The sequence below is a fragment of the Tachyglossus aculeatus genome, chromosome 21, assembly GCF_015852505.1.
Source record: "Tachyglossus aculeatus isolate mTacAcu1 chromosome 21, mTacAcu1.pri, whole genome shotgun sequence".
Taxonomy (NCBI): domain Eukaryota; kingdom Metazoa; phylum Chordata; class Mammalia; order Monotremata; family Tachyglossidae; genus Tachyglossus; species Tachyglossus aculeatus.
The window spans coordinates 17,253,161-17,266,583 of record NC_052086.1 but is presented as its reverse complement, the minus strand read 5'-3'; the positions used below and the strand labels follow the sequence as shown (position 1 = coordinate 17,266,583).

The 13,423-nt window shown below is 45.8% G+C and overlaps 1 protein-coding gene across 1 annotated transcript in view; it reads right to left on the bottom strand.

The window, feature by feature from the left end:
• The window catches only part of LIMK2 (LIM domain kinase 2), a 67,456-nt gene that overhangs the window by 47,739 nt on the left and 6,294 nt on the right, over positions 1-13,423 (bottom strand). The window contains exon 2 of the mRNA XM_038762333.1: positions 10,610-10,709. Within this exon, the coding sequence (XP_038618261.1) occupies positions 10,610-10,709 (100 nt within the window). The remainder of the gene's footprint in view (positions 1-10,609; positions 10,710-13,423) is intronic.

The window sequence follows — 13,423 nt, the reverse complement described above, 5'->3', positions numbered from 1 at the left end:
AAAAATCTAAATTTTCGCTGCACCGCTAGGTAGAATGAATTTTCTTCAAGCTTTCCAAAAATAATCTTTGAATCTGAAACAAAAGGATTTTAACTTTGAAAGACATGCATTACATTCAGAATAGAAGGATCCAACTTGGACTCAACTCTAGCACCGCTCTCTCAAGACCACCTCACTCCGAGGGAAGGAAACTCATCCAGAAAGTTGCTCAGCTGAGTCTCAGACAGAACTTTATCTTTGAATTTCATCTTCCTTGGTCAACCTCACTGCATGCCTCTCTCCACAGAGCACAATTCCAAAGGAATACAGAAAACCAAGTTTTAACCCTCACCTCTGGGCTCTGAGCTATTACCATAATTGCTTAATACTTCTCTCACCCACCGCATGCCATTTACCATAATATCTAGCTTCTAAAGGAAGGAAGTGGGTAAAGATGAGAAGTTAGGAAAAGCACAACTTATAAAAGCACATTATCCCCATTAGCTAGGCTTTTGTTTTAGAAAATACTATTCTATTTATTTTATTTTGTTAATATGTGTTGTTTTGTTGTCTGTCTCCCCCTTCTAGACTGTGAGCCCGCTATTGGGTAGGGACCGTCTCTATGTGTTACCAACTTGTATGTCCCAAGCGCTTAGTACAGTGCTCTGCACACAGTAAGCGCTCAATAAATACGACTGAATGAATGAATGAAGCCCATTTTAGGTTGTTGCCCAATTATAGTGGTATTTGTTACATGCTATGCACTGTACTGTATTCAGAGCTGGGTAGATACTAAATAATCAGGTTGGACACAGTACCTGTCCCACGTGGAGCTCACGGTCTAAGAGGGAGAATGGGTATTGAATCCCCATTTTACTGATGAGGAAACTGAGGCCCAGAAAAGTTGGGAGACTTGCCCAAGGTCACACAGCTGGCAAGTGGCAGAGAATCCAGATCCCCTCACTCCCAGGTCCAAGCTCTTCCCACTTGACCACGCTACATAGTAGCCAGTGAGCAGTGGCCTTCACCCTGAAAGCTCCTCAGGGACCCATTGGGAAAGCACAGAGCCTACCAGAGATGGCATTTGCCTGTGTCAGGGTCAGCTTGTAAAAGGGACATGACATTTTTTTAAGGGCTCTAGCTGCATAGCCAACATTACCATCAGAGGGCTGTCAGCACACACCGGTAAATCGGGTATAAATTTCTTCTTTGTTCCGACTCTAGCGCCTAAAAAATACTTTCCCATTCCCAACCCCCTGCTCCTACCCCTTCCCGAGATATTAACCTGCTCCACAAAACTTTCTCCTTAATAGTCAACAAACCACTCCTTACAAAAGACCCTTCCCCTGCCTGCCCCCAAATCCCAATAATGAGCCCCTTCCTTCCTCTCCCCCTCGTCCCCCTCTCCATCCCCCTCATCTTACCTCCTTCCCTTCCCCACAGTACCTGTATATGTATATATGTTTGTACATATTTACTACTCTATTTATTTATTTATTTTACTTGTACATATCTATTCTATTTTATTTTGTTAGTATGCTTGGTTCTGTTCTCTGTCTCCCCCTTCTAGACTGTGAGCCCGCTGTTGGGTAGGGACTGTCTCTATATGTTGCCAGCTTGTACTTCCCAAGCGCTTAGTACAGTGCTCTGTACACAGTAAGCGCTCAATAAATATGATTGATTGATTAATAATAATTGTGGTATTTGTGCCAGGCACTGCACTAAGCACTGGGGTGGATACAAGCAAATCAGGTGGGACAGAATCCCTGCCCTACATGGGGATTCAGTTTTAATCCCCATTATACAGATGAGGTAACTGAGGCACGGAGAAGCTAAGTGACTTACCCAAGGTTACAGAGTAGACACATGCAGGAGCCAGGATTAGAACCCAGGTCCCTCTGACTCCCAGTCCTGTGCTCTATCCATTAGGCCACACTGCTTCTAAAGTTGGTTTTACCTCCATTACAATGTAAGTCCACTGAAGGCAAGGATTGCTTTCTGTATAATGAATCAAAGAAGGTATCACTGATGATGATAAAATTCCCCTATAAGTATGTGGGTGGTTGAAAGGTCAGTGTGGGACTTCTGGTCCTGGGCACACGAGGCATGCAGAAAGGCTGCCCCTTGTTGCCATATGTTAAGCGCTTAGTACAGTGCTCTGCACACAGTAAGCGCTCAATAAATACGATTGATGATGATGATATGTTTAATGTTTAATGTTTGTAGTACCCGGCACTGTTTTCTCTTTTTTTCCTAGTTTTCCATTCCATATGAAGCTTTTGCTCAATAGAAGTCAATAGGAGTCAGAGGTCATGGGTTCTAATCCCGACTCTGCCACTTGTCAGCTGTGTGACTTTGGGCAAGTCACTTAACTTCTCTGTGCCTCAGTTACCTCATCTGTAAAATGGGGATTAAGACTGTGAGCCCCACATGGGACAACCTGATCACCTTGTATCTACCCCAGCGCTTAGAGCAGTGCTCGGCATTCATTCAATCGTATTTATTCACTCAATCGTATTTATTGAGTGCTTACTGTGTGCAGAGCACTGTACTAAGCGTTTGGAAAGTACAAGTCAGCAACATATAGAGACAGTCCCTACCCAACAACGGGCTCACAGTCTAGAAGGGGGAGACAGACAACAAAACAAAAACATGCAGACAGGTGTCAAAATCGTCAGAACAAATAGAATTATGGCTATATGCACGTCATTAACAAAATAAATAGAATAGTAAATATGTATAAGTAAAATAAATAGAGTAATAAATCTGCACAAATATATACAAGTGCTGTGGGGAGGGGAAGGAGGTAGAGAAAGGGGATGGGGAGAAGGACAGGAAAAAGGGGGCTCAGTCTGGGAAGGCCTCCTGGAGGAGGTGAGCTCTCAGTAGGGCTCTGAAGGGAGGAAGAGAGCTAGTTTGGTGGATGTGTGGAGGGAGGGCATTCCAGGCCAAGGGGAGGACGTGGGCCAGGGGTCGATGGCGGGACAGGCGAGAATGATGTACGGTGAGGAGGTTAGCGGCGGAGGAGCGGAGGGTGCGGGCTGGGCTGGAGAAGGAGAGAAGGGAGGTGAGGGAGGAGGGGGCGAGGTGATGGACAGCCTTGAAGCCGAGAGTGAGGAGTTTTTGCTTGATTCGTAGGTTGACAGGCAACCACTGGAGATTTTTGAGGAGGGGAGTGACATGCCCAGCAACCAATCAATCGTATTTATTGAGCGCTTACTGTGTGCAGAGCACTGTACTAAGCGCTTGGGAAGTACAAGTTGGCAACATATAGAGACAGTCCCTACCCAACAGTGGGCTCACAGTCTAAAAGGGGCTCACAGCACATAGCGCTTAACAAATACCATCATTATTATTCCTTCTGGACTGTGAGCTCATTGTTGGGTAGGGACCGTCTCTATATCTTGCCAACTTGTACTTCCCAAGCGCTTAGTACAGTGCTCTGCACACAGTAAGCGCTCAATAAATACGACTGAATGAAAGAATGAATAAATACGAGTAAATGAATGAGTGAATAAAAGCCACTCCTTTCTTGATAACAGTATGCTACCCTTGGAAATGGATTCCCCGGTGTCAACTGGGATGCAACATTTTCCGAAGCTTTGTTTTACCAAGTCCTTAAAACGTTTCCTCTGCCCTCTTCGCTTTAGGGTTCCCAGTTTCAGCTCCCCACACAGCAGCTGAGTACCCTGCTCTCACTCAATCTCCTCCCGTGTCCCAGCCAGTGTAGCTAGGTTTAGATAAGCAAATCAATTAAACAAGAGTATTTATCGAATGCCTACTATGTGCAGAGCACTGTACTAAGTGCTTAAGAGAGCACAGTATTAAAGTTGGTAGACATTCCCTGCCCACAAGGAGCTGAGGGGGAGAAGCAAAGAAGCTTTGCTAGGAGACTGTGTTCCAGGAGTCACAGCCCTGAAAGGACTGATAAAACTGCTCAAGTAGCTGGATTTGTGATCACAGCCCTGAAAGGACTGATAAAACTGCTCAAGGAGCTGGACTTGTGAATCCTTGGTGGGGCCCAGGTCTCACAGGTGCAGAGAAGGTTAGACAACACTGCAGCTCCATAGACCTTCAGTTGGCATACAATTAATCGAACAGGCGAAGCAGCATGGCCTAGTGGAGAGAGTACAGGACTGGGAGTCAGAAGGACCTGGGTTCTAATCCCAGCTCTGTCACCGGTCTGCTGTGTGACCTGGGGCGAGTCACTTAACTTCTCCGTGCCTCAGTCACCCCACCCGTAAAATGGGGATTAAGACCGTGAGCCCAATGTGGGACATGGACTGTGTCCAACTCGATTAGCTTGTAGCTATCCCAGCATTTCGTACAGGGCCTGTTCATTCATTCAATCGTATTTATTGAGCGCTTACTGTGTGGGAAGTCGGCAACATATAGAGATGGTCCCTACCCAACAACGGGCTCACAGACTGTGAGCGGCCTGGCACATGGTGAAGTGCTTAATACCATTAGAAAAGAACCTAAAAAACCCAGGCCCATTAAGTCCCAGGGTTATTTCATTGGCAAAGGGGAACGGACCAGATAGAGCATCCTCGGCTCTGCCCCAGACAGTCACCCTGCCGTGACATACAACAGACCAGATACCGAGAGTCTGGCCCTCACCTTTTCTAATACTAATACTAATAATAATAATAATGGCATTTATTAAGCGCTTACTATGTGCAAAGCACTGTTCTAAGCGCTGGGGAGGTTACAAGGTGATCAGCTTGTCCCACGGGGGGCTCACAGTCTTAATCCCCATTTTACAGATGAGGTAACTGAGGCCCAGAGAAATGAAGTGAGTTGCCCAAAGTCACAAAGCCGACAGTTGGCGGAGCCGGGATTTGAACCCAAGACCTCTGACTCCAAAGCCCGGGCTCTTTCCACTGTGCCATGCTGCTTCTCTAATACTACTAATAATAGTACTTGTTAAGAGCTTACTATGTGCCAAGCCCTGTTCTAAGAACTGGGATAGATACAAGTTAATCAGGTCAGACACAGTCCTTGCCCCACACGGGGCTCCCAGTCTTCATCTGGGGAGGTTACAAGGTGATCAGGTTGTGCCACGGGGGGCTCACAGTCTTCATCCCCACTTTACAGATGTGGTAACTGAGGCACAGAAAAGTGCAGTGACTTGCCTAAGGTTAATAATGAATGATGGCATTTGTTAAGCGCTTACTATGTGCAAAGCGGTGTTCTAAGTGCTGGCTGGAGGGATACAAGGTAATCACGTTGTTCCACATGGAGCTCATAGTCTTAATCCCCAGTTTACGGATGAGGTAACTGAGGCACAGGGAAGTTAAGTGACTTGCCCAAATTCACACAGCTGACAAGTGGCGGAGCCGGGACTAGAACCCATGACCTCTGACTCCCAAGCCCGTGCTCTTTCCACTGAGCCACGCTGCTTCTCAAGGTTACACAGTACACACACGGTGGAGCCGGACTTAGAACCCAGGTCCTTCTGACTCACTCAATTGTTCAATCGTATTTATTGAGCGCTTACCGTGTGCAGAGCACTAGAGCTCTATCTACTAAGCCATGCTGCTTCTTTTCTCTGATGACCCTGATGAAAGCACAGCTAGGCCTGGACCAAAAGGTGTGACAATGGTGCCAACAGCTACCAGAGAATCTCGCTTAGATGGGGACTCTCAAAGTTTCCCAAGCCCCACTCCAGGGAATTTTAAATTTACAAATGGATTTACAAAGATAGGTCCCTGGCAGGGTTAGCACTCCCTTCCCTTCCTGGCAGCAGCGGTTCTGAAGAAGGCATGAAAAAGTAGCAGGAAATGGGCAGATATGAGAAAGGATATGCCCCAGGCTCAAAAATGTCCTGGCATGACTGTGGTTGAAGGACTTGTGGAGAAGAGAATTTTGGTTAACTGAAAGTGACTGATACGGCTCCATTTCTGCCTGGAGTTTGAAAATAATAATAATCACAATGGCACTTAAGTGCTTATTATATGTCGAGTACTGTTCTAAGCACTGGGGTAAATAATGGGGTTGGAAACAGTCCCTGTCCTACATGGGGCTCACAGTCTAAGTAGGTGGGAGAACAAGCACTGAATCCCCATTTTACAGTTGAGGTAACTGAGGCACAGAGAAGTTAAGTGATTTACCCTAGTTCACACAGCAGGCGGGTGGCAGAGCTAGGACTAGAACCCCAGACCACTGATTCATTCAATTATAATTACTGAGCACATACTGTGTCCAGAGCACTGTACTAAGAGCATGGGAGAGTACAGTATAACAATATAACAGGCACAATCCATGCACACAACAAGCTTACAGTCTAGAGGGGGAGACAGACATTAATATTAATAAATAAAATCACAGATATGTACATAACTGCTGTGGGCCTAGGGATGAATAAAGCAAAAAAGTCAACGCAGAAGGGAGTTCCTTAGTCAGGGATGGCCTCTTGGAGGATGTGTGCCTTCCATAAGGCTTTGAAAGTGGGGAGAGCAATTGCCAGTCTGATATGAAGAGGGAGGGAGTTTCACGCCAGAGGCAGGACGTGGACGAGAAGTCGACAGCAAGATAGGCAAGAACGAGGTAAAGTGAGAAGGTGAGTGCTTCCTGTGGGTACAGTGTGCTTGGGAGAGGATGCATGATCGGGACCTGAACAAATGATCTCTTCTTTCAGGAAAGGGCAAGCTAAATCACAGGAGAGGTAGCCCAGACCTGGATCTTCAAACCCAAGCGTCCCACCTCCAACTGTGGAAAAAGAAGGTGTTGCATTCCCATCCCATGATAAAGAAGAGGCCTCATTCAACCATTACAACACTGTGTCTTGTTGCTATGGTTGCTATTTCTTCACTCTTCTTCCTGGAATCGCATGATTAGAGGAAATACTCTAGTTGCCCGATAAAATGACCACAACCTCGTCTATCTGCCCTGAACCATCTCCAGCACAGGGTACTGGCAGAATTTTTTTTTTTTTTTAACAAGACAAAGAGCAAAGAATTTGTACCCAGGCTCCTGGGAAACAAGACCTTGAACAGTTCCCAAGAACTTAAAAGAGGGGTGGATTTTTCCTTCCGATAATCCTGTTAGTAACCAAGTCAGAGGTATGTGGGGTCAGAGAGACAAAACAGAACGCTGACACCCTGCCCTACCATCCCTGCTGAGGGAGAAGAGCTCAGTGAAAAGCTCAGTTCTGGCCAGTCCTTGTAAAGGTACGTCAGGTCCCTCTGACTGGGCCAAGGAGCTAAAGGCGAGGGCTTCATTGCTGACCTGACAGCAAGGTCATTTCTACCATCCACCTAAATTTATAAACCCCAGGTGCAAGTCTCATGCTTCTCCTGCCACGCCTACCTAGAGTGAGCCCCTTTCCAGAAAACACAAAGAAACTGGCAACGAGCAAAGCTCCACATCCAAATTAAAAGGGCAAGTGCCTGAAGAAGAAGAAGACTGACGGAGCTGAAGGCCCAACCAAGCTACTTGTGTGGGATGGAGAGAGATAGATGGAGAGAAAAAGGTTAAGCACTAGACAGTGGCAGATCAACAGTGCTAACAAGCCTGGAGAGGTTCCCAACTGCATGAGAACAATTATGGGCCAGGCCAAAAAGTCAGCTAATCTGCAGGAAGCCTGAAAACAAACCTCCGAAGCAGTGTCATAATTCACAGCCACCAGCTGCAAATTGCTTTTTATTGGTCAAAACCTCTGAGATTTGGTGGGAGGCTAACAGAGGCAGGATTACGGATGTATCTGGCTACAGACAGTGGGGGTGGAGAAGGGGGAGGGATTTTTGTTGTTTAAAACTCCGCAATTTCTCATTTCAATATCCAGCCCCACCCTGTAACTCAGAAAACAAAGAAGGGGAAAAAAAACACACCATTTCCCTTATTGTAATTGCAACCCATCTGGGTAAGAGTATAACTCCAGGGGGCAGGAGGTATGGCAGCTACACTGGTGGGTTTTCTCCAAATTTCAGAAGAGAAAGAATTTTGCTTCTGGGAGGTCTGGCTGGGTAGATCTTCTACAGGAGAGTTGTCAAGCCACACAGCCTTGGGACTACCCACTGCCTTTGGATCAAAATAATCCAATGCCCCCCCAGGCCTTGAGCCCAGGGGCAATTCAGGCTCAGATTAACTTGTGTTTCCAGAGTCACTGTGGGGAGAGGCCGTTTTGCAAATACAATTGCAAAAATGCTTTATCTGAAGAGAACAATTCATTAAATTTCCTTTACATTTCATTCCCATAGACTGTAAACTCCTTGTGGGCAGAGACCGCTTCTACAATAATAATAATAATAATGATGGTATTTGTTAAGCGCTTACTATGTGCAAAGCACTGTTCTAAGTGCTGAGATGATCAGGTGGGGCTCACAGTCTTCATCCCCATTTTACAGATGAGGGAACTGAGGCCCAGAGAAGTTAAGTGACTTGCCCAAAGTCACACAGCTAATTGGCGGAGCCGGGATTTGAACCCATGACCTCTGACTCCAAAGCCCAGGCTCTTTCCCACTGAGCCACAACTACAACTCTATTGTACTTCCCAAGTGCTCAGTACAGTGCTCTGCACATAGTAAGCGCTCAATAAATACAATTGACAGGATAAGGTGAGTCAGCACAGAGCTGGGAGTCGGAAGATCATGGGTTCTAATCCTGACTTCACCACTTATCTGCTGTGTAACCTTGGGCAAGTCACTTCAATGTGCCTCAGTTCCCTCATCTGTAAAATGGGGATCGAGACTGTGAGCCCCTCATGTGACAGGGACTGTGCCTAACCCAATTTGACTGTGCCCACCCCAGCGCTTAGTAAAGTGCCTGGAACACTGTAAGATTTTAACAAATACCATAGCTGTTATTATTAGGAATTTTTTTATTTTGCAGCTTCTTCCAGGTTGCCATGTCCTGGTCAAAGGCCCTGGAAATCACAGAATCCCAAGAATCGACGGAGAAGGGAATAAAATGTCAGTATCCAGAAAAACTGATTGTTGAATAGTTAAAGGTTCTTTCTGGTGCCCTGGGCACTCATTCCATGATCCTCCACTTGAACAAAAGAAAAAAGTGGGAGAACGGATAAATAGTGAAATAAAACTAATTCCATAAAAGTAAAATGGACTGTAAAGATGGAATCAACCTGTCAAGAGGCACAGCTAGAAGCACCTCTATTTCAAAATGAAGTGTTTGAGAAGGTTGGAGGATATGAAGTAAGTGCTCAATAAATACAATTGAATGAATATGATGCTAGGCTGGAAGGGGAGTTTTGGTTTAACTGAAATTTCCCTCTCTTCAAGAAATTGCTTACACTCAAACAATGCTTTTGAAGCAGAAAGAGGCAAGGCAAAATCATCTTTCAACCAACCCCTCCCTCCCTCTCCATCCCACCAAGAGTTTACTGACAAAAGCAGGTACCTTAAGCAAACCAAATCACACAACCTAGAGATATTTAAGAGTGGCTGTTAAAGACAAGGAGGTTGTCTGTGAGAGGTAGGAACTTTGGCACAAAGAGCATCGATTTATTTTCAACCTCACAGTCAGGGTTGGTGCTTTGTAATGGCATTTCATGCCACCATGGCGGTCAGAAATGCTGAAAACTTTCCTTTTTTTAATTACGGTATTTGTTATAATAATAATGGCATTTGCTAAGCACTTACTTTGTGCAAAGCACTGTTCTAAGCGCTGGGGAGTATACAAAGTGATCAGGTTGTCCCACATGTGGCTCAGAGTCTTAATCCCCATTTTACAGATGAGGTAACTGAGGCACAGAGAAGGCAAGTGACTTGCCCAAAGTCACACAGCTGACAATTGGCAGAGCCGGTATTTGAACCCATGACCTCTGACTCCGAAGCCCGTGTGCTTATTATGTGCCGGGCACTGTTCTAGGTGCCGGGGTGGACACAAAGTAATCAGGTTGGACACCGTCCATGTCCCACATGGGGCTCACAGTCAATCCCTATTTTACAGATGATGGAACTGAGGCACAGAGAAGTGACTTTGGGCCAGTCGGTTCACTTTTCTGGGCCTCAGTTCCCTCATCTGTCAAGTGGGGAGGAAGACTGTGGGCCCCACGGGGGACAATCTGGTTACCCTCTATCCCCCCTCAGCGCTTAGAGCAGTGCTTGGTACGTAGTGAGCGCTTAACAAATACCATTATTATTACTAATAACAAATAACACAACTCCAGGAGAGTAAGCAGAGACGATTCAGAGTAGTAATATTTATTGATGCCTCCTTCCTTGGGGTCTAGACACTTAATTGAACCATGGGCAAAGTAGACTGTGAGCCCACTGTTGGGTAGGGACCGTCCCTATATGTTGCCAACTTGTACTTCCCAAACGCTTAGTACAGTGCTCTGTACACAGTAAGCGCTCAATAAATACGACTGAATGAATGAATGAATGAATGAAGTGACTTGCCTAAGGTCACACAGCAGACAAGTGGTGGACCAGGATTAGAACCCGGGTCCTTCTGGCTTCCAGGCCTGTGCTCTATCCACTAAGTCATGGTGCTTCTGCTAATAGTAGATTTCAAGTTTCAATTTCAAGTCTGTCCGGTGAGTTTGACTTTCATGATTATGCTTCAGAGAGTGGGGGAAATGTGGTGCTCCCGCCAGCCATCAAACTCAGCATGGACTCCAGTGGCCATGCCCTGTGGTCAGGGTGAATGAGGGTACGGATTCACCTACCGGAAGCAGGAATTGTGCCATGCTTCATTCACTGTTCTGTACAGCCGATGACCAGGAGCAACGTTGTCCCCGCAGCCCCGACACTTCCAAGCTTCCTCATCTGCAAAAAGAACCGAGAATTAATGAGAAACCAGCAGCGAGTACAGGTGGGAGAGGAACCAGGGACATATCCAGCTAACGCAAGGACAGGATAAGCCCCGTCCAACACAGATATCAATTCCTAAATAAAAAGCTAGCCGAGATGAGGCTCGTCCAACTTGGCTCAGCCCCAGAAAGTAAGCTCTGTTTCCGAGAAGACTTGATTGTAATGTGCTTGTGTGCGAGCTTTGTTCCAGTTCTTTGCTCTCTTCTCGGCAGCGGCCAGTTCTGTGCAATGCCAAACTGGCAGCAAGGCTGAGAGCACTGACAGCTTCTCAGCATTGTTCATTCATCGCTATTATGCATGAGATACAATGGACAGCTTTAGGACATTCCATAATTGCTCAGGAGCATTCTACACAGCACAAGCTGAGGGAGTTGTGCTGGCATCTCCCCCTAAGATGCTACCAAACTTGGCTCACTACCTGCAGGCTGCCCTTTACTGGCTCCCTCGGCCCTTGCCACTTCCCCCGGTGACAGAATTCATATGCCCATCACTCACACCCACGAAACCTAAAATCCCCAAACACTTCGGAGGAGCTTAATTGCCGAAACAAACAAGATCTGCTTGTTAAAATCCCGGCCAACTTTCCCACTCCCTGTGACAGATCGATCAACCGATGGTATTGAGCGCTTACGATGTGCGCAGTACTGTACGAAGTGCTGTACAACAAAAGATTTATGAAATAATAGTAATAATGATGGCATTTGTTAAGCGCTTGCTATGTGCAAAGCACTGGTCAGGTTACCTTGGCATATGTGGTAAATCAGCAAGGGGAGAGAGGAGAAAGCATGAGAGAGGAAGTCATCTTCCCTAAATATTTTCCTCCTTGGATTATTGACCATAGAAAAGAGGTCGACTCAACTGTAGAAACCCTTTCTGAAATATCATTTCTGCACCTACAGGGGGATAAACAGTGTGGGAATATTAATGTTAGGGTCCACTGGTTGGATTGGACCCATTCAAGGTTTTAACCTGCTCCACTAAACCCCTCATCCTGAGACAGCATGGCATAGTGGATAAAGCATGGGCCTGGGAGCTAGAAAGTCATGGGTTCTCATGCCGGCTCCACGACTTGTCTGTTGTGTGACCTTGAGCAAGTCACTTCACTTCTCTGGGCTTCAGTTATCTCATCTGGAAAATGGGGATTAAAGACTGTGAGCCTAACGTGGGACAACCTGGTTACCTTGTATCTACACCAGTGCTTATAACAGTGCTTGGCACATGTAAGCGCTTAACAAATATCATCATTATTGTCATTATCCTCTGGGCCTGTTAGCTCTTCTGGAAAATGGGGATTGAGACTGTGATCCCCATATGGGATGGGGACTGCATCCAACCTGATTAACTTGGATCTACCTCAATGCTTAGAACAGTGCTTGGCACATAGTGAGCGCTTAACTAGTAGCAGAATTATTATTATTATTATTATCACCTCGAGCCTTGGGGCACCATCCAACCATAAGTGCCAATCTTGGGATGTTAGTGATACGGACCTTAGCTATAAGTCACATTATCCAACTTGTACTTCCCAAGCGCTTAGTACAGTGCTCTGCACACAGTAAGTGCTCAATAAATACGATTGATTGATTGATTATCACCTGGAGCAGAGGACGATGGCTGGCAAAGATCAGCTCTATTCTGACAGTGTCTATACGGTCTGGAAGAGAAGAAGGAACAGAAAGAAATGAGGAGGGGAAAGAGGATGGTGCTAGAGAGGACCCCTGCATTCTGGGAGGCTGTGAGACCTCTGATCTTGTCATGTCGTGGATAGGAACCTTTCTCCTTCTTTTCCCCAGTAGTACTTCTCCTGATTGTGCACGCTTGAGTGTTCTTGATGAGGTGTGGGTTGGGAGGAGTGGGAGGAGGACAAGGCAAGAGTGTTGGAAATGAAAAAGAGAAGCACGAGAAACAAAGGGAGAAAGAGGTGGAAGGGGAGAGATTTTCAAGTGACCTAAAAATCCCCCAATCCCCTCTAGACTGTAAACTCATTGTGGGAAAGGAATGTGTCTACCACCTGTATCTCTCAAGTGGTTAGCACAGTGCTCTGCACATAGTAAATGATCAATAAATAAGACTGATTGACTGAACTGACACACTCTTCCCTTCCTCCACTTTAAAACAATTTTGTGAATTGAGCTACTGCTAACCAGTCCTCCCACACAGATAGGAACTCCAAATCAGAGTGAGCAGCCTCAGTATCACAGAAACTACTTTGAACTGATAAACCTAGGTCAATCTCTTGGGTTAAAAAAAAACCCTAACACCTCTCACATTCCCTTAAACAACAGAAGCATAGAACAAATGTGACCATTCAGCATTGTCAAAGTACAACAATCAGACAACCTTCTGGAGACTGAAGACTCTGTAACTGATACACTAGGAAACAGGCATGGAAGGAGCAGGGAATCAAGATGGAGAAGGAGGCAAAGAGGAGACAGATCGCCTTTAAATACAATAATCTTTAATTAGGGTTGCAGTAATGATTTACCAATTATCTAGGAAGGCTCCCTCATGTACATTCCAATATGTGTTGGCTGCAATCTCTCTTCCCCAAGTTTATCAAACAGTAAACAAAAGTTGTGTACTCCCTGGGCCCTTTCCAGAAGGAAGTTCTCCTATAACTCAAAGAAATACTCCTTCCCACCTTATTCGAACATTTTTTGAGGTTAAAA